The sequence below is a fragment of the Enoplosus armatus genome, chromosome 1, assembly GCF_043641665.1.
Source record: "Enoplosus armatus isolate fEnoArm2 chromosome 1, fEnoArm2.hap1, whole genome shotgun sequence".
Taxonomy (NCBI): domain Eukaryota; kingdom Metazoa; phylum Chordata; class Actinopteri; order Centrarchiformes; family Enoplosidae; genus Enoplosus; species Enoplosus armatus.
The window spans coordinates 18,709,235-18,729,437 of NC_092180.1; the positions used below are offsets into that span (position 1 = coordinate 18,709,235).

A 20,203-nucleotide genomic window follows, 5' to 3' on the forward strand; every position below is an offset into this window, starting at 1 on the left:
GAAAGTGCTGCAAAGGCCTTCTGAAGTGTTTCACATTGGGTTTGATTAATGCTGTTAGTAGGGTTGGATTTTGTTTTCTTAAGAGGCACGGCATGACTCTCCCTCCTTTAGCCTGGTTTGACCCGCCCTGATTTGTCCATATTATCAGGAAGACAGAACTGGAGAAAGTACTCCAGTTAAAACAGGATATTTCTGGTAGTACTGTGTGTTTATGTGCATGTGTTTCCTCTTTATCATCTTCACTGTAGCTTTAATGAAGAAGATATTAAGGAGGGGGGCAGTTAAACCTTACATCTGCAAAATAAATACAGACCCAATACTGGGCCTGTCCAGCAGTCTCTCTCTGGTGATGTACTGTTGCTCCAAGTCATATGGTCACACTTGTAACAGTAGTGATTATCTGAAGTAGAATGGCAGTGATGAAGAAAATTGGCAATTCAGCTTATGATAGCCATACTGATAATATTAACACCGTAATAATAATGTAAACACCAACCATGAGTTTTTCACTCCACAGAAAGGGCTGAGGTGAGGCTCAGCCACACCACAACACTCCTGCAGCCGGCAGGCAATTGTCTCGCCTTGAGGATGCTTCAGCCTAGCGGAAGTTTGCAAACATGGAAGTCAAAACCAGATTGATCAGTTGAAGGGCAATGTTCCCTTTAACAACATAATTACAGTAAGGAGGAGGACATCAAGTAAAGCCCAGGTTCAGAATTTAAATTACGAAGAGGTAAAGAAAGCTGCTGCTGGCAAGACAGAAGAGTCTGTTACATTACCGGCAGTGACAGAGACACGGCATAAAAAGCAGCTTGCCAAGCCTTCAATCTCTGTACTAAGATATGTACATAACTGTGAATGTATATGTGTGTGTGTGAGAACAATGATACACAACCATACTTCTTAACAAACATGCATGCAAATATAAACGTACTAACATATATGGCAACTGTAATATTTTGCTGGCTTGAATACTGGTGGCATCATCTTCTATAAACAGAATGGCGGACACGCCCCACCCTGTGGCAGACTCTTCAACATGTATCTCACATCAGGCCCTGCCCACTGTACTGAAACATCCATTCTCTCTGTATCTCTCCCAAATATATTCCATAGGAAATACTCTAATATGGTAGCTCCCTGGTTACAAGAATATAAAAAAGGTTTTATGGCCCTAAGCTTAACTACACAGGTGCAACATATCAGTCAGCTTACCAGTGTCAGGCAATGACTGCTTCACCATGTAATTTGCATTACAATGGACATCAACATTACGCCTGATAATGTTGATGATGCATTAACTTTGTGCTGCTGCACAGGGATTTTAAAGTGTTAGCCTGCTGCATAGAGAAATGCTAAATGAAATAGGATTGAAGATTTTACACAAAAAAAACACAAATTAAAATACAATTAAGTAATTTGTGCTAATCTCCCTCAGTACATGTAGACATGCGGACTTATGAACAATATAAGGACAGGTGCTAATATATCTGCATTTTTGGGTGTCAGCACTAAGCCTCACAATTATAGTAAGTTACCTCTACTGGTGGTGTTGCAACAAAATGAAAAATATTAGTATCATCTGAAATGATCCTGTAAATGTAAATGGTATACTGATGTTGGAAAGTATGCTTATTTACTGGTGGTTCTTATTGTGTCACTTGGGACAATTGTCAGAACAAGAGACCCACAATGGGACAACCCAAAATAGATCAAAATTTCAAATTAAAAGACATAATTGAGTGATAGTTTCTTTAATCACAACCTCAAACTCACATGAACTTCCCTCTGTATGTAAGATAAACTGATAGAGTAACATTCCCTGATCACTTGTCACCAACCAGCCTGAGACCTGCCTGCAACCTGCATAACTAGTTTGAACCGAGAGGAATTTAGGAGACTTTCCTGCAAATCTGCCTTCACAAACACTCGCCTTACCACTGTCTAAGTATCGATAAACCTAACATCTAATGAAATCATAACTTAGCTAGCTAACCGAAATCCCATCCCATGTTGTTTAGAGGAGAGATCAGCAGAGAAGCATCACCCCCCGCCCTTTCAAAGATTTTATATTTCTGAATCAAAGAAGACAGACTAAACAAACATTATCAGGCGAAATGACACACAGCCCAAAACTGTACGTGAACACAAAAATCCATCTATAGAAACATTACCATAACAATATCAAACTTGCACTCATGCTTAGATAAGCAGTTTCGCTTGCGTACCTCTCACCACGACCAAAAAACATCAACTTCCGAGCTTCTGAGGGGCCTGAAGTTATCATCCACCACTTCTGGACGGTTCCCCAGACAAGCTGAAGAGGTTTATTGTCCAAAGAGAGCAGTATTTGTTGGAGAAATGTTGAAGTTTAGCAGCGTTGTTACTCGAGAGAACCTGTTGCTGACAGCTCAGTGTGTCACACCAACAACATGGCTGACGACGAGTGAGCAGTGGCCGTGTGGCTACGGGGCGCTGTTAACGTCTGACCGTTCACTGAGTGGGAGGAGAGAGAGAGACACGGAGGAATAAAAGTTGAACAGATGGAGAAGGAGAACAATTGATGGGAGAAAGATAAGGGAGAATGAAACACAAGCACTACAGTCTTTTTTGTTTTTTTTAAGCCGTACATTGACTTCAGTTACCTATAGAGTGCTCTAACGCCGCCACATGTCGATATAAAGACATATTCCTCAACTCTATCTATACTATTTTTGGCTGACATTTTTTACCACAGATAATCTCCTGAGCCAACAGCCATACATTATTAATTTCTCCTGAATATTATGCCTACTTAGTAGAACAGGTGGTCCCGATAAGGATGGTCAAACTGGTAAATAGGCCTACATTAGTTTACTATCATGTGTAAAAATGTTTAACTGATAATGCCGTTTAAAAATCACAAGAATGTAAAACTAAATTTAAGTTGTCTTAATTATTCTATAGGCTACAGTTTGGGTAGCCACTATGCACACTACATGGCCCATCGTGCACTGCGGGTGCTTTACGTTACGTTTGGCGACTTTGACGTGACGTACCACGGTTTACAACCTCTAGTATACAACGGCGTTACTACTCCATGAGACTGGAGCAAAAATGTTTAATAAAAAGCCACGGAGGAACTTTCGGCGGAGAAAAGAGGACTCCAGCGACGAGGAGGACGAGCAGAAGAACAGCGGAGATGGAGAGGAAAATGAGAAAGCTCCAGCTGTAGTAAATAAGCCGTCCAAACTGGCCCAGGGCCGCGGTATCTCTTGCAACTCCAAGCGGGAAGCGACGCCTCCCAAGCCGGACAGCAGTGACGGAGAGAACGGGGAGACGCTGGAAGTGACAGAAGAAACAGAAGAGAGGGAAAAAAACAAAGGTTGGATTAAGAAGAAAACAAACTCCATCCTCAGTTTCTCTGACGACAAAGAAGGTAACGGATTGTAAATATGGCGTTTTTAATACAATAGTTTCAAAGCTGGACTCCAGTCAGACGTTTATACAGCTAATAACGAACGTTAGAGCAACGTAAGAGTCAAGGAAGATGAGAGATGAATTTGTCTGACATTGCCAGCAGGTATGAGGATTTGTAGTATATTGTTTAGTGTCAACTTCCCAGCAAGGCCCATGGGAGCTCCAAAAGTCCCAGGTTCACTGCATGTCAGTTGTTGTTGTTTTTTAATTAATTACAAATTTAATAGGGAATATTCACCACTAAAATACACTATCAACTTAGACGGGTTTTAGGGAGGCCCTTTGTCAAAATTACTTTATGGTGTGCTCACATGGTCCATATTCCCACACAATGTTGTGTTTACCACAAAGTAACTGACACATAGAAAGCCAGTTGCTAGGCAGTGTAGGAGTACTGGTTGGTGTCTAGGTCTCTGGTCATTTAATGAAGTTGCCATATTTAGACTGCTGTGTGCACTGAACTTCATGGGAAGGAGGCAACAGGGTTGATAAAGACTGCACAGAGGGTGTTAGTTGAGGGTGGGACGCAACAGCAAGTTTTTGCTCAGGGATCTCTGTTTTTCTTTTTACTGTCTTAGTTGAGGAACCAGCATTTAAACTGAAGAAGTCCTCCGATAAAGCCGTGCTGTTCCAAGTTAAGAGGAAAGAGGCTTCACCTTTCAAGACCACCCACAGCACAGGTAGGTACATGACTGTATCATATTAGAAGCACTCATGACCCTTGCACACTGTGATAGATGTTGCATTACGTACACAAATCTTACCTTCACATGCTGTACACATACACTAAATACATGTCAGGTGCCAGCTTATTAAGTACACCTAGCTAACACTAATACAGAGTCTAATACAACAGCCCTGCAACAAATCTTAACTTCACAGAGGATATAATGTTAAGTTTTTGTTGAAACCGTTTTAGAGAGGTGTTGATTCAACATTTAACACTATGCTGTAGTTTGTGGTGCTGTTGAATTGTTATATATGATACAGAGAGATGTTTCTGACATTTTGTCCACTCCATTTATGAAAATGTGGGCAGACTAAATAATAATTTGGTGTTTATTAGACTAAACACCAATCAGTGTCACTAATAAACAGGCAACTGACTGTATATCCTCATGATAAAATACAAGTGGTTGTAGTATATTTTGACAAATACTATTTATCGATTAATAGAAAAGGGTGGGTAAAGCATTAGCATGTCAGCAGAGACACAGGCACATATACAAAACTCTTACCTGTTGAAAGTGTGTCAGCCTACTTAACACGTCTTAGTCAATTAAATAATATTTAAGATTTTTATCATATTTTCAGCTAATGTATCATACTTTTCACAATTTTCTGCATTGGCATGTCTCCCTCTCCTCTGTCCCAGCCCCAGCTGGTGGAGGTGTCCCACCATCTGGTTCTCCCAGGCAAGTTTATGACAGTCAGCCTTCACCACGTGATCTGCACCACAAGGATGATGATGATGATGATGATGATGAGGATGGCGGTGATGATGACAGTGACAGTCATGAAGGTGGTGCCAGGTCTCCGTCAGCTAGCTCAGCCTCAGACTCCAGCCACTCTGCTTTTAAACCAGGTATATGTTTTTGTGGATGTATGTATGTGTGTGTCAGAGAGAAACGCTCTCAGAGACTGAGTGAATGTGCTCTTTTGAGTGTTGTGAATCAACAGAGGGTTGTTGGTGTGAGAATGCTAAAGGCTTAAATAATAAGCACAATCAATGGCGGCTACAGGTTCCTACAGCACATTGCTCATTAGGGCTGTATGATATGCTTGTGAGTGTGTGTGTGTGTGTGTGTGTGTGTGTGTGTGTGTGTGTGTGTGTGTTTTAACAGTTGGATCTGTGTTTGTCTGCCACGCATGTTTCTTGTGTATATCTGCATTTATGTGTCTGTCGATTTGTCTTTACAGTAGTCATCCCTAATGCTGAAGCGATCAAGGCAGCCAGGAGGCAGCGTCGCACCACTCGAGCACAGAAAGAGTTCATTTCACTGGGTAGAGATGGCCAGAGCTCTGCTGGTAGCACCCCGGATCACTATAGTAGGGATGATGAAGATGACAGAGATGATGATGATGATGAACTAGATGATCATGAGAGAAGAGTCGAGTTTGCCCCACGGTTGAAGAGCATCAGGGAGAGGATTGCTGAGAAACTTGGTATGAGAGGGAGGGAGAAGGGGTAGATGGGGTGAAGTGGTTTTGCACCAAATTTGTGGGAATGTGAAGTGTACTATATTGTATGTTTGTGTATAATCTAGGAGAAAGTGATGGCAGTCTCTCAGGAACTGATGAAGAGGAGCAGGAACTTTGGGAGGAGACGCAAATTGGGAAGGGTGTCAAGAGACGGCCAGGAGAACAGGTAGAAAGAGATTGAGGCAGCCTTCTTACTCTTTTCCCCATATTTTGTTACATTATTTCCTCAAGTTTTCCTCTCTCTTCCTAGTGTGGTTTTTCTGTGTCTCACTCTTTCTGTATTGATCTCTTGTCCCATTCAGTGTAAAATTGGTTGTTCTCAAATGGAAGAATAGCCTCCTTTTCTGAAGACTCAAGCCGTCCATCACTGTAACCACTCTGTACTGCAGCTTTGACATCCTTTATCCTCCTATCTTCTTCTCCTCAGAGCCCATCTGGCAGTGAATCCAGCAGCTACAGCTACAGCAGCAACAGTAGCAGCAAGCGAGACAGACGAAAACAAAAGAAGAGAATCCCAAAGACTCTTCCTCCCATCAGTGTCTCAATGGTCAAGAAGAGGATCACTGGAAAGTACGTTTCTTCTAGCGTCATTTGCCTTAATGTCGCACCACATCATCAATTTGACATAATGGTGATAACATTCATGAATCAAATATTGGTCTGATATGCCTTGATATTGTGATAAGAATATTTCCTAATACATTTTTTTAAATTATTCCACATTTCCAAGCAGTACATGTGTTTCAATCAAACATATAGCACACCTGTTTATTCCTCACTTGACACCTTTCTTTTTTTTCTCTGCAGACTAGACTCCCTGAAGGAGGTGCACAGAGCACGGCAGGCAGAGCTGAGAAGGATGGAGTTCGATGTTGAGGGCGCTAAAACCTCCATGGAGACTCTGGAGGAAAGTTCCTCAGAGCGACAGCTGACGTTTTACAGGGCAATGACCCTCTACGTCCACAACCTGGTGGAGTGTCTACGGGAGAAGGTCAGAAATGAGTAAATCTTGTAAAATATAAAAAGAACTGTGAGCTGCAGAAATAATGAAGATACATTATGATAATTTGTTGACAGGTTGTTGAGATCAACTCACTGGAACTGGAGTTGCACGCTCTGCTGTCTGACCAGATGGAGGCGTTGCAGGCACAGAGACAACAGAAAACCAAGGAGCAGGCTGACTGCCTGCAGCAGCTCAGCTGTGAGTAACATCTGTGTGTCCATGTGTTTGTATGTTGTATGTGAAGAAAAATCTTCAAATAGTCTGCAGAAGGAACATTTACATTAACTGGATTGTTCATCCCTCTTCTTTAGATGAGCAGAGTGGAAACTCAGCAGAAACTCAAGGGTGAGTGTATTAAAAGTCAAGATAAAATAATATAATTTTCTTCTTTGATTTATTACTTTTTTCATATATTATATTAAATATATTTTATACCTAAACAACCAGATTGCTGCAATAGTAAATTAGAAATGCTTACAAAATGAATTTAATAAAATCCAGTGCAAAAATATTACAACGAGGTATGAACAAGGTCTGTGAAATAGGTACTCCAATAAACTCCAATGTAATATTTGTCTGTTGCAGTGAGGGAGAAACTGCTGTTAAAGCTGAGGAAGAATTTGATATGCCTGAAGACACACAGTGTTCAGCCGAAGAGGAGGAGCAGCTGCAGAAGAAGACAGGTGAGGTGGAATTAAATTAAAAGCTTCAACCTATAGAGCAGGGCACAGTAAATGACACTATAATGCGTGATACAGTAAAAACCTGCCAGGCTGAAATAGTCTGTTGACAGTTTGTTGAGAGCAACTTTCTCTTCTCTCTTTGTTTTCTCTTGCTCTGTCACTTTTTATGTTAAAAATAGCAGAAAATCCTAAGTAGAAGAAAGCAGAAAAAAATCTTACCTAATTATGTCTAGGCTGAATTAAATTATTAAGTGGTTTGTTGCGTTTGTCTGACTCTCTTTACTTCCGTCACTGCTCGCTCTCCAGCTGATATCCTCTTGAGGTCCCAGGCCGTTTTTTCTGACGTCCAGGATGAGTTCTGCGACGTTAAGAAGATTCTGTCCCACTTTGAAGAATGGAGAGGATCTTACTCTGACTCTTACCACAGTGCCTACATCTCTCTGTGTCTGCCCAAGTTGTTGAGCCCCATCATAAGACTTCAGCTACTGGTGTGGAACCCATTAAAGGTACATATGGACACAAACACAGAGACTAGCTCATACATAAATGCAGATGCCGTTACACAACATGTGACATTATGTGTAATTTGTGTGTGTTTCAGGATGATTGTGGGGACTTTGAAAACCTCCCATGGTTCACAGCAGTGGAGACCTTTTGTCATGGTCATGGCCATGAGGAGCTAGAGCACACAGACAGACAGACACTGTCTAATGTCATAGAAAAGACTGTCCTACCCAAAATAACAGGTAACACACACACACACATACACACACACACACTTATGCATGCTCTGTGACTTTTCCTACTTTCATTCACACACTACCCATCCACCAGTCATAAACTGAGTCATATTTTCAATAAGCTTAATATGTTAAAATTCAAGAGAAAGAGCACACAGCAATTGGTAAAGGCTGTTTGAAGGTGCAGTGATAACAGTGTCTTGGAGCTTTATAAACCGAAAAATTACTTTTCTACGGGAAAAGATGATTTAATCCAGGCCAGAAATGTCACTTTACTCATTGTAGTCTGATAAGGCTTAACAACAAGCCTGTACATGACTTCCTGGAGTAAAAAAGATATTTGTACGACTTGCTGTACCTGTTCCCTCTATTTCGATCCTCTAGTACAGTACAAAATGTTCCTTGTCTCCCTCTTCCTCTCTGCTTCCTGCCTGCTCCAGTAACAGGGTGCTTCTCCACAATGGAAAGCAGGCTAGCATCCAGTTCTTCTGAGTGATTTATCATGTTTGATATCCACCCTCCTTTGAACAATCCCTCGACATATTATCCTTCACCTCATCAGTCTGTTTTAGACCTCAGTTGTGTCAGACTATAGAAACATCATATTCTCCCTGCCGTCTTTGCTCTGTCTTTGCTCAGCCTATGTGCAGCTGGTGTGGGATCCCATGTCCTGCCATCAGTCAGTCTGTCTGTCTGACGTTTGTCACAGACTGAAGGAGGACTATTCCATCTTTGAAGGAGAGCAGACTAAACCGGTCAAGGTAAAGACACTTACATATTAAGCTCATATATAGTCAACACAGAATTCATCCTGCTTTGCTATTTAATGTTTAATGTTTAAAAGTTCCACTCAAGCAATAAAGCCCCAAGCTCTACATTGATTTTATTGTCTAATATCTAACAGTTAAGACATGATATGAAAAACAACATTAACATACAATAAACCGTATATAAATATAAAATACACAGTATATGAACGTGTTTGCATTAACAATGTGTATTTATGTCCCATGCAGGTATTCTTAGAGGCTGTGATCAGCCGAATAAGGAGCTGTGTAGATGAAGACGTCTTCATACCTCTCTACCCTAGAAAGTTAGTTTCTTTTTCTTGCCTCTTTCAGTTTAAACATTAAGTGATTATTTGAATGACTACCTAGGAGGAAGCAGGTATGACTTAACTTCACTTTCATCCTTGTTAAGGACAGTGTGACATATAATGATTTCCAACCACTCAATCTATTATTCATGCTGTTTTTTTCTATCCAGGTTCCTAGAAGACAGGTCGTCTCCTCAGTGTCGCTTCAGGGATCAGCAGTTCTGGACGGCCATAAAAGTACTGCTCTTTAACAAATGCTTTTTAAAACAGTCGGGTGACTTATATTGTCTCAGTCTTTCCAAGTGGGGAGTTACATTTTTCCAGGCTGCTCTTTGTTAATCCGAGTTGTTTTGTGTTTAAATTAGCTACTAGGAAATATGGGGAAATGGGATTTGCTTCTTCCTGAGTCTGCGTTGAAGGAACTGATGTTGGACAAACTGCTGAACCGATACCTGATGATCACCCTGTGCAGTCAGACACTGTACAACAATGCTGTCCATGCATGCAGAAAGGTGTGGAACGTGTGTATTTTGGGTGTCTGTGCACTTGATCTTGATAACGGTCTTGTTGTTTGTCATGTATCCCTCACGTTCCCTAACTTAACCTCACACTACTTTTCTCTCTTGTTCTCCAGATCGCAGATAGTCTGCCGCTGTCTTGGCTCAAAGGAGAGAATACCTGTTTGCCTCAGCTCCAGAATTTCAGAAACCACCTAGTTCAGAAAGTTCATGCCATCTGCAAACAGCAGCCTCCTGAAGATCCAAACACCAGGTAATAAAAACACGTGTTTCCGCTGTAAGGACAACTTTGTCTCAGTGAAATGGAAAAAGAGACTCTTATGTCTTAATTTATCATGTTAAACAGCAAGCAACTGCCAAAGAAATCAATTTATTCTTATTGCAATTTAATTCCCCCCCCCTAATTTCTCACTTTAGATTTATTTATTTATTTTTTGAAAAGGTTGTGTGTTTTTGTGGTTACTTTATCCCCCCTTCATATGATGTCTGCAGTTTCACAACTTTCGTGGTTATCTTTATAAATCCATGCAGATATCATGACTTTTCTTCATACATTTATAACAACAACATAACTGCAATTCTCTAATCCATATTTATGTGTCCCTGTCTACTGTAGGTCTGCTGTGGTTGAAGTGCTGCAGATTTTGAGTCGAATCAGGTGCAATGACTCTATCATGGCCATAGCAGAGAAATACCGCTATGAAGATGCCATCTATTCTCACCAGCTGCTGAACCAAGAGGCCGTATGAACATCAAAAATGTTGGAACGTGGATCAAACGGCAACATAATACACTGTAATTGTCAAAGCCATTGTACAGCAGGATGTAAAAGGTAGCTGAATTACATCACATACAGGAAGGAAAATGCCAAAAGCTGTGAGGGCCATGATGTCTGTTGATGCACTAAAGTATATGGCAACAAATTTGTGTGTGGGGGGGGGATTCACCTTACTGCTATTTTTGTTGTGAACAATTTGCTGTCTGTTTTGTACAGGAGATGACTGTATTTTTATGAATAAATTTTGTTAACATAGCTAGAGTTTTATTTAAATTGTATTTCCTGTCATTTTGAAGGTTATTTACACCCAAGTGACTTGCTGATACCCATTCCCTGTAGCATGAAATCTATAATCTCAGCAGAAGAAAAGAACTACTTTAAGTTTATATTTTGTTACACAAAAGGGTCAAAAAGCCCAAGAAATCCCTGAGTTTAGCAACTCCTCTTGGCTTATTATGACTCGTTAATAGTTTTTTATGTCATCACTGACCACACAGTGACAAATGACATTCATTTTACTAACCATTACGAAGGCAAATGATCAGTGGTGACACCTCTGTTGGTGTTTGTCTTGCTTTCACACCTGCTTGCCTCCATACATACTGTATGCACACTAGCAAAGACAACATTTCCAGTTAACTGGAATGACGCTTGCATTCAACACCACCAAATAAGTATGTCCATCAACAAATACAAAGTCAGAGTCTGACAAGGATTTCTTTCAGCAGTGTGTGATCAGGGGAATCATGGTTTCACTCTACTTCTACCTTAAGTTATTTCTTGACATGTTGGCTTGTCTTGTTGGCTCAAACTTAACCATCAATATTGGTAGGTAACTGACCAAAAAACATGTCAGGTGAACCAAAATGATGTTAAAGGCTTCTGGTCATCTCTTCTCCTCTCCTCCCCCTCCCTCTCTCCTGGAACACTGCCATCAGAGCGCCCCAAGACAACATTGAATTGAATGTAAAAATAAACCATTGCAGACTAAATTGAAAGCCTCTATTGACCTCTACACTGCATTTTCTATTGTGCCACTGAGTAAGATGTCTCAGCTTATAGTGAGTGTACCACTGATGCATGACATGACTATCAGGTGTCTAGTAGATCACAAACTAACCTTGTGGTCTCGTTAGGCAGACCTCTCACTCAAAAATCTAGGAGAAATGTAAAACAACTGGTTCATTTTCAAAATGTGTTTTTGCAAATGTAAACCACTGATCCTGAAAACCTCTTCCACTTGACAGGAAATGCATTGTGCGCATTACTGATGCGTTTCTATAAAGCTGTGTGAGAAAGACACAAGACGTATTTCTATTAGCAGAGTTGGCTTTATTTATGGAGGCCCATACAAAGCAAAGCACACGAAAACAGAACCCCAAACATAGCTTGTTTCGTGCACATAATGCTCAAACACCCAAACGTGAAAAACAAGTCCGGACTGAGACTTAGTGGAAGAAACTATTCCAGTCCATATGAAACACCTCACACACGTAAACTAAACAGCAGAGAGGATCCGTTCAGTTTCATTCAGTTACTCATGCCGTTTTGTGCACAAACAACTGGATGCATTTTCTGATACTCAAAAGCAAACGGTTGGGCAGGTGGACATTCAGCTGCGAAAAATAAAGATTGAAGAAAGTAGGATGATTAAGTGATAGTCCAACTATTAACAGTCAAAAACAAAGCAATCAGGATTTTTAGCTAACAGGCCAGCAAACATAAGCATGTACGTGCACACACACACACCGCAGGTTTCTATTCTATGTTGACAGCTTTACTCCACTGAACCACAACAACAAGCAGCTGTCATGTTAGTGCTACTTAGTGAGTGATGTCCTTGTGCATATAAAGCTGGATGTTACAAGGACAATACTTAGAAAGATTGTAGAAGTTTACTTTTCTTACACAGTTACAGCTGACAGTATTTTCAGGTCAGTTTTGTTTTTCTTACAACAGTCCACATGTTTTTAATACTGTTCACTACATCCTGCCTAACTTTCTAATCCTCAATCCTGCCACAAGAAATATTGCCCAGGTTGATATTAATAACAAGGGTCAACAAGAGAACTTTTGATTGTAACTCAGTTTTGTAACTCAGGTCAAACCATCTACTCCTGTGTAAGTAAATACCATACAGACTGCATCAGGAAGGTGTGGCAGTCTATTTTCATCCAAATGACGTTGATACCGTAACATTAGAGAATTTGTATAGTTAATGAATACACTGTTCAAAATGTCACAAACCAATCTTTGGTATGATAAAAGAGCCATCTGCATGTTTCTTTCATCACCTGACTGAACAGTGGTAGAGGGAGACTGGTAATAAACTGTTTTCCACAAATATGAATTACAATTTAACATGACAATTTTAAAGCTTTTTCCTTCATAAGCAATAATCATGTTAGTGGAGGGCCTTGTTAAACCCATTTACACACAACTGTTCTTTTCCTTGGCTAGGAAACGCTGCTGCAGTTGTGCCATTTGTCTTACAAGCAGAGGGTTAATGGGACATTCAAGCCAAAGGGAGACTGGTTAGTTTCTGACCAAATGAACGGGATAAACGCAGAAAGTACCATCAAAAATGGTGTTTGAAGTCAATCTGAAACATTCCAGTCGTTACTATGCATATTAGTAAGTGCTGAGAAAAATCTGGAGTAATGCATCAGAGAGGAGGACAAACTTTAGATGACAGAGAACTGGATGCCATGTTTGTTGAGGCGGTCGATAAGTGTGGTTTTGGCAAAAGCAGCTCCTGGAGTGTATACTCCTCCCCTGAAAATGAAGGATAAAAACAAAAACTATAACAATATGAAATCGTTTCTCCGGCTTGAGCATTAATTGACATAAAACATGTTAAATTATGATAAACACTGCACAGTAGCAATGCTGTAGCAATATTTGCTACATGCTAAGTCTAGTCTGTGATGATCAAAAATATTCCCAGGTAAACTCACTCTCACTTCCTAGAAGAACTTTTATGTTGTTGTTTTATTTCACAGTACCATGTCTTCTGCTTTAAGTCTTTCATTTATTAAAATAAACAGCATAAACACATCAAATTGCCACCTGGTTTATCACAGAATATCAAATCACCCAATTCCTTTTAGACTAAGGGGTCAGTGCCCATTTTACACAAACTGGCTAGATGGATTAAAAATCTGATTCTTATTAAACTCAACAAACAAATAACCTGGAGTGTACCTGGGAAATTCAAATAATCTAAATATGTAGCAAAGGTATCACACCCCATATTGGAATTGTATGAATAAGTTAATAATTAATGTTGTGTGCTGTATTAGTATTTTGGTGTAAAGTAGATTTGGGGTGTGATAACTCACGTCTTGGGCAAGGCTGTGGACTCGTTGAGGATTGTTAGAGCAGCCTGTACCATGGCAATGGGCGTGGCCACATATCCACACTCTGAATAATAACAGAGAAACAAATAAATAACCATTAGACACATCAAGGAAAGTGATCAGGCCAGACTGGGTACCTGGGCATATTTTACATTACTCAGCCTGGACAGTACAATACAACAAGCCAAACTGTTCTATGAGGGAAACCTCATAAATATCTTAGTTTCACTCTTTTACATCAAAGACAAACCCTGTATTATACTAGGATTTTTCATTTCCAGTTACCTGGTCCCTGAACCAGTGTGCGGATCTTGCTGTTTGGTTTTCCCTGGGAGGGGTCTTGTCCCTCTGTGTAGCCCTCTCCATAGAAGGCAAACTGGAAGGATGAAGCCTCCATCTAATACACACATGTACACATACATAACACATATCAGAAAACAGAGCGTCTTCTTTTAAGTCGTAAGAAGAAGATCCTGATATATTTTCTGGTCTGTTAGCACTTTACCTGCTTTCTACTTGGTCCAGCTTTGGAGAAGAGTCCAAAGGAGAAGAACTCTGGGTGCTGGGAAGGTGGGTACAAACAACAGACGGACATAAGCACCAAAACATTTCCCAGCACACAGTGTGTGCACTCTGAATTCTTTGTCCCAATAATAGGTAGAATATTCAGTTACAGTCAGTTGTGAAAAGTAAATTGTAATATGCCATGTTTGTTTACCTTGATGAGCAGGTTGCGTCCAAAACTGAACTTGACCAAGAACCAGAACATCAAGCCAGCAAACATCAGCTTGATAATGTTCCCAATACCTCCGATTCCTGCATACGCTCCATACTGAACCTAAAGTTAACAATAACAGATTATTCAATGCTCCACAAACACAGCAGAGGCAGTAATATACATGCTGTGTTCATGTTGGTGCCGTCTTAACCTGAAAACACCGTGATGACACTCAAAAGTAAGTTACTTCACCCAAAAACAGTCAAAATAACAAGAAGGATGGGTGGGGATGATTTCCTTGACTACAAGTTAGACCATCAAAAGCCACATGTCTCCTATAACAATGACCCCCATCAATCATAAACTGTCCAAACAAAGTGGAGAAGGACGGATACCGGCTATGACCAAAATGTCATGTTCAATAGAAATAAAAGAGAAATTTGAAACAAGATAGCGGTGTGCGGGCATTAATCCCAACGTTTCCATGTAAACATGCTCACTAGATTGAATAAATCCGGATTAATGCAGCCAGGTTCAAAACCAGCTTTGTCCAAAAACCTACAATCATAATTGATCACATCTGTGATACTTAACTGTGAAATTAGAAACACTAGGATCTCCATGATGCTTCTCTACAACAACGCTCTAATGATTCACTTGAACAATGAATTCTTAGTAGAGGAAAATTAACTCAAAGAAAGTGTGAGTAAAGAAAACACAGGATGTGAAGAAAGAAAGGCAAAACAAAATGGATGACTGACCGGTGGAGCCTGATGTTCCTCCACCAGGAAGCGCTGAGTTCTCTTCACAACGGAGGGATCAGAGCCCATGAAGGGCACCGTATACTGCTGGATCTCATTACTGAAGAACAGTTTTCCCCTACAAATGCACACACACACACACACACACACACACGCGCACACACACACACACACAAAGAAATACATGCTGAGAAAATACAATATTTCCAATGACGTAAACACGATTGGGGAAAACTGCAGTACATGCGAGTACTGAAGGATTGTGTGATTTAATCCCGAGAAAAGTCCAACAGATCTATATTATTGGACGTTACCATCTCGTCACACATATCAGCGTATATATCAACTAATAAGTAACAAGGAATTGCAAATGAAATACCAAAGATATGTTTGAGGTCATTTAGAAACAGTGTCGCCACTACATGGTTTATCCACCAGAGACCACTGACAAATTTGTTTTTCAACTGCTAAATGCTATCTTGGACTCTTTAATAACTAAATACAGACTGTATAATACTGATTTACCAACTGTGATGAACTGGCTGTGTAAGTTCCGTTGAAGAAAAGTAAAGGATTTCATTTATTTAAAAAAAAGCTAAAAGGCATTACAACTCTACGTACCTGTGTTTAAGCTTAGAGCCAACAGAAGGGAGAGGCTTGTGATTAAACTTCCTCCTCAGACTCTGCAGCTTCTGACTGTCGGCAAAACCGTAGATGGCCGACTGCCACGTGCCATCATGGATACATCCACCCTGATAGAGGAAGACAGAGATACACACAAACATACAAAGGGAGAAAATATGGAGGAAAAAGTGTCAAAGTGTGTCCATGAATGGAATGAAGGAGGATAACATAAACAAGGAGAGAGGAAAAACAAGACACATTTGAGATAAGAAAATATGTGATACCACATAAATATATGAAATGAGTGTATAATTAATATAGTTACTTACATCAGCTCCTGAGCTGACAGTCAGGAAGCTTTCCACTGCAGTCAGCGTACCTGTGGATGAACCATGTTTTGTCAGAAGCTAATATGATGAATAAATCATTAATAGCAACAGAAAGAGAGGGAATGGACCACATCATATCAGTGTCAGAGGGGGTTCATTATTAATGCTTCCGTGTGTTTGTGTATGTGTGTCAATGTCAATATGTGCATACCCTTGAACTGGTCCCTGGTGTAGAGGACTCCCATGTCTGCAGGTATGGAGTCGAACCCACAGCTCCCTATGATGAACACACCTTTGTCAGCTGCCTGGCTGTTGTAGTTTAACTGCATGCCCTCCAGAAACTGCATACAGACAGAACACACACACACACACACACACACACACACACACACACACACACACACACACACACACACACACACACACACACACACACACACACACACACACACACACACACACACACACACACACACACACACACGTGTAAAAACACAAATAGAAAAACATAAGCAAATGTGCCTGTTAAACAATTAATTGTTATTCTATACTGTTTTAAATTCAGCAGATGTTTGGAACTTAAACAACAATGAGCATGCAGGAAGGCCAACATTGCTTTTTAGACAAGTTCTGTCCTGATGTGATGTAGGTGGTGGGGTATTTTAGTTAACTTTAATTAGCGTGAATTATTAAATTAAAAGCATCTATAGTGTTAAGTGTAAAATTTGGGTCACACCAAATGAAAGAGTAAGGATAGAAAAAAAATCAACTACTGCCCTGTAATGCTCTTACAGTATATGTAATGATTAATGTTGATGGAGTGACTTATTGTATGTATAATAAAGAACTGCAGCACTATGGACATACATACCTGAGGCTCTCCACTGATGTCAATATGGTGAGCTCCATTCTCCACACAGGCTTTGACCACTGGCTCGCCATAGAATCTGTACTGTACAAACACACACACACACACACACACACACACACACACACACACACACACACACACACACACACACACACACACACACACACACACAAATGAATGAATGCACTATTTCAATGATTCCTCATTTCTCTCCTCATTTGGTCCATGGCCAATTCCCCACCAACTATAGCTCCCATCACCGCTAAATCCCTGTATTGGTCTGGTGAGGGTGTTGTCAAACACATCCAATACACAGGGAATTGCCAGTTGCACAGGCGCCCCAATGTTGACATGACACAGGCTTTCTTTCCACACCGAAACAATGCAGCTGCTCAATCCAGCTCTCGAGGCAAATCCTGTTAAACTTGTTTCATTGTTCAATACTACACGTAAGTCATATGATTTATGTGATTCTTATGAGTTTGCTTTCTGTCTGTGGTCTTTAAAAGTAATCTTCATTTGGTTCCTCAGACTATTATGACATGTGTGCTTTACAGAATACTATGTGATCTTTTTCACCCTGGTCTGTGTCCTTTAGGGGTCAACTGTGCGCTTCAGTTTTAACCAAGCTGTGGTGCTGCTGGGTGCAACAGTAGTGGTTTCTGCAGTGATTTTGGTCTGAAACAAGAACCTGAGTGATGCACAGGATGCGAAGCAGTGGTGGAAACCTACTTTACATTCTGACACAATACGACTTTTTGTGTGCTGTCAGTAGCCTTCATTGTGTAAATGAAGGCTGCTCTGTGTGTGTGTGTGTGTGTGAGAGAGAGAGAGAGATGGAAGCAAAAGAGATAGAGAGAGAAGAGAAGAGAAACATGGGGCTAGGATGAGCTACACTGATGCCAAAGGGAGATGCCAACATGCCAGTGTTGTGAGATGATGTCAGGAAAAACTTTATGTCATGAGCCAGATGAAGTTGTGTGTGTTAAAGAAACATAAACTGAGGAATACACATTACTGTGGAGTCATCTACTTACTGGCCCCACACAGTTGAGAACAATCACAGCCTGTTTGCACATGGCTGCCAGGGAGTCCGGTTCTTGTACATCTGCCACGATTATGTCCACCTCTGACCTCAGCTCGGGCTTACCTGCACGCACACACACAGGATAGATGCTGTAGTATATTTCTGCTATACAATTCTCAGACATCGGTCTTCATAGGTCACATAATTAAAAATGATCAGGGTTCCCGGGTGAACATATTAGTACTCCATATCTGTGTGAAAATGTGTACATTATAAAAACATAGGCTACAATAATGCAGATAATGAATGTGTTGGATGAAATGTACTTTATATGCAAGACATAAGTGGCCTAAGAACTTGCAAAAACGATATCTTTTTTAAATGTGCCGATGTAACTTTTTTGGTGTTTGTGGGAGAAAAGTCACAGTTCTGTTTAAACTGCAGTTTTCAGCGTTCACTGAATGACTGGACTGGCTAACTTGTCAGGCTGTGAGTATGTTTGTGTGTGTGTGTGTGTGTGTGTGTGTGTGTGTGTGTGTGTGTGTGTGTGTTGTCATGGATGGATTGCACAGTGAGCAGGTATGTTCCATCAGCTGTTGTACACTCCCTGAAGGGAAAGCCAAAGAGGAGGGGACAACAGAATTACTATCTAATCCTCTGGAAACTCACATTACTGTGGATAACAGCAGAATAGCCCCCTGGTCTTAATCTAGTGATGGACTTAATTGTAAGTCTGGAAAATTACTGGCATAATTCATACGCACACACACACACACACACACACATATATATAAACTAAAGGTTTGATTGATGAATAATTTACAGTATCAAGCAGAAATATCAACCATTTGCTGCTTACAGTTTCAGCTACTTGCTACAGTGCATACTCTATGATCACTTTTTAATTTAATTTCACGATTTTTTGCCAGCTGGTTTGAGTAAACAAATGCAGACATAGTTCATGTGACTGTATAATTCGTCGCGGCCCTTAATAATAATAATAACACTAATAATAATAATAATAATAATAATAATAATAATAATAAGTTCAATGGTTAACTCTTTGTTGCAACCTCGCTTGTACTTTGGAGTTCAGTCAGAGTTTAGGGTCAAAGTCATGTTAAACTGATCACTATCAGCGAGCTCAAATCGGATAGATAAGTCATCCTGAGTCAGAGTTAAGCAATTTTCCCTTTGCCAAAGAAATACAAAGTATTCTTGGGAAATCTGATTAAAGGCGCAACCACACTATCTTTGCATTTGACATTACCTCGGTTGAACAAATGAATTGAGGAGCTAACCCTGTAGCGGGACCGTCAGTTCTAGAAATAATCTGCTTCAACACGCTCAACTAATGGGATTGTTGAGATACATACTGAGGACTCCGGCGGCCTGCTCCAGAACTTTTTCCAGCTTCTGCTTGCTCCTGCCTGCCACGGCCCATTTCAGGTTCCCTTTCGGACCCTCGGACACAGTCCGGGCCACCTCCTCCACCACAAACTGTCCGGTGAACCCCGAGGCTCCGAAGATAACCAGGTGGTACGGCCTGCTAGAGGATGTTTCAACGCGAGCCATTGTGACAGCAAAAAGACTGGAGGAGCTCACTGTAGCAGCTACGCCTCTCTGACAGACTGACAGCGGAGAGCAAGACTGCGTGCAGTTTTGACAGCGCTTCTTTGTCTACTTCCGTAGCAACATTATGCTAACAGATATTAGAAACAACGGTAGTTTTTAGCTACCTAAAAAATGCAAGTCTGCGTTAAGGGTGTATTTTTTTAACAATTTATATTTCTCTAATAATGCGTGGCCTATTCTAAATTTCGTTGTTGTAATAACAATACTATATGTATACTTAAAGTATTCCGGTTGGCAACCAGCGTATTAGCTGCATTAGCGCCTCCTTCTGCTTCGGAGTGTAGCGCAGAGATTAAATCCTACCCTTTAATCCTGTTTCTCTGATAAAAAGACAATTCTACCGCATGCTCCACTTCAGCGGTCAGGGTCATTCATGTTGTTATATTAGAGTATGAATTCC

The 20,203-nt window shown here is 40.6% G+C and overlaps 3 protein-coding genes across 3 annotated transcripts in view; 1 reads left to right on the forward strand and 2 right to left on the reverse strand.

Moving 5' to 3' along the window:
• The window catches only part of LOC139289565 (intersectin-2-like), a 31,155-nt gene extending 28,746 nt beyond the window's left edge, over positions 1-2,409 (reverse strand). Inside the window, exon 1 of the mRNA XM_070911196.1 lies at positions 2,229-2,409. The gene's annotated coding sequence lies outside the window, so the exon portion shown is untranslated. The remainder of the gene's footprint in view (positions 1-2,228) is intronic.
• Positions 2,410-3,096: 687 nt separating this feature from the next.
• gcfc2 (GC-rich sequence DNA-binding factor 2) lies at positions 3,097-10,740 on the forward strand. Its single transcript, XM_070904634.1, has 18 exons — positions 3,097-3,418; positions 4,038-4,139; positions 4,835-5,044; positions 5,380-5,625; positions 5,727-5,827; positions 6,089-6,231; positions 6,469-6,652; positions 6,739-6,862; positions 6,976-7,009; positions 7,250-7,347; positions 7,654-7,853; positions 7,949-8,093; positions 8,727-8,848; positions 9,104-9,180; positions 9,354-9,420; positions 9,549-9,695; positions 9,818-9,954; positions 10,318-10,740. Exons 1-18 carry the CDS (start codon positions 3,097-3,099, stop codon positions 10,448-10,450), a joined length of 2,592 nt encoding a protein of 863 aa, XP_070760735.1. The 3' UTR covers positions 10,451-10,740.
• A 1,050-nt stretch (positions 10,741-11,790) lies between these two features.
• Positions 11,791-19,866, reverse strand: LOC139306735 (saccharopine dehydrogenase-like oxidoreductase). The gene is given in 12 exon segments (XM_070930720.1): positions 11,791-13,254; positions 13,821-13,902; positions 14,124-14,235; positions 14,344-14,400; positions 14,557-14,676; positions 15,318-15,435; positions 15,939-16,069; positions 16,271-16,320; positions 16,482-16,611; positions 17,142-17,222; positions 18,179-18,291; positions 19,545-19,866. Coding segments are annotated over 12 exon segments (1,407 nt in total). The 3' UTR covers positions 11,791-13,163.
• Positions 19,867-20,203: the final 337 nt, after the last annotated feature.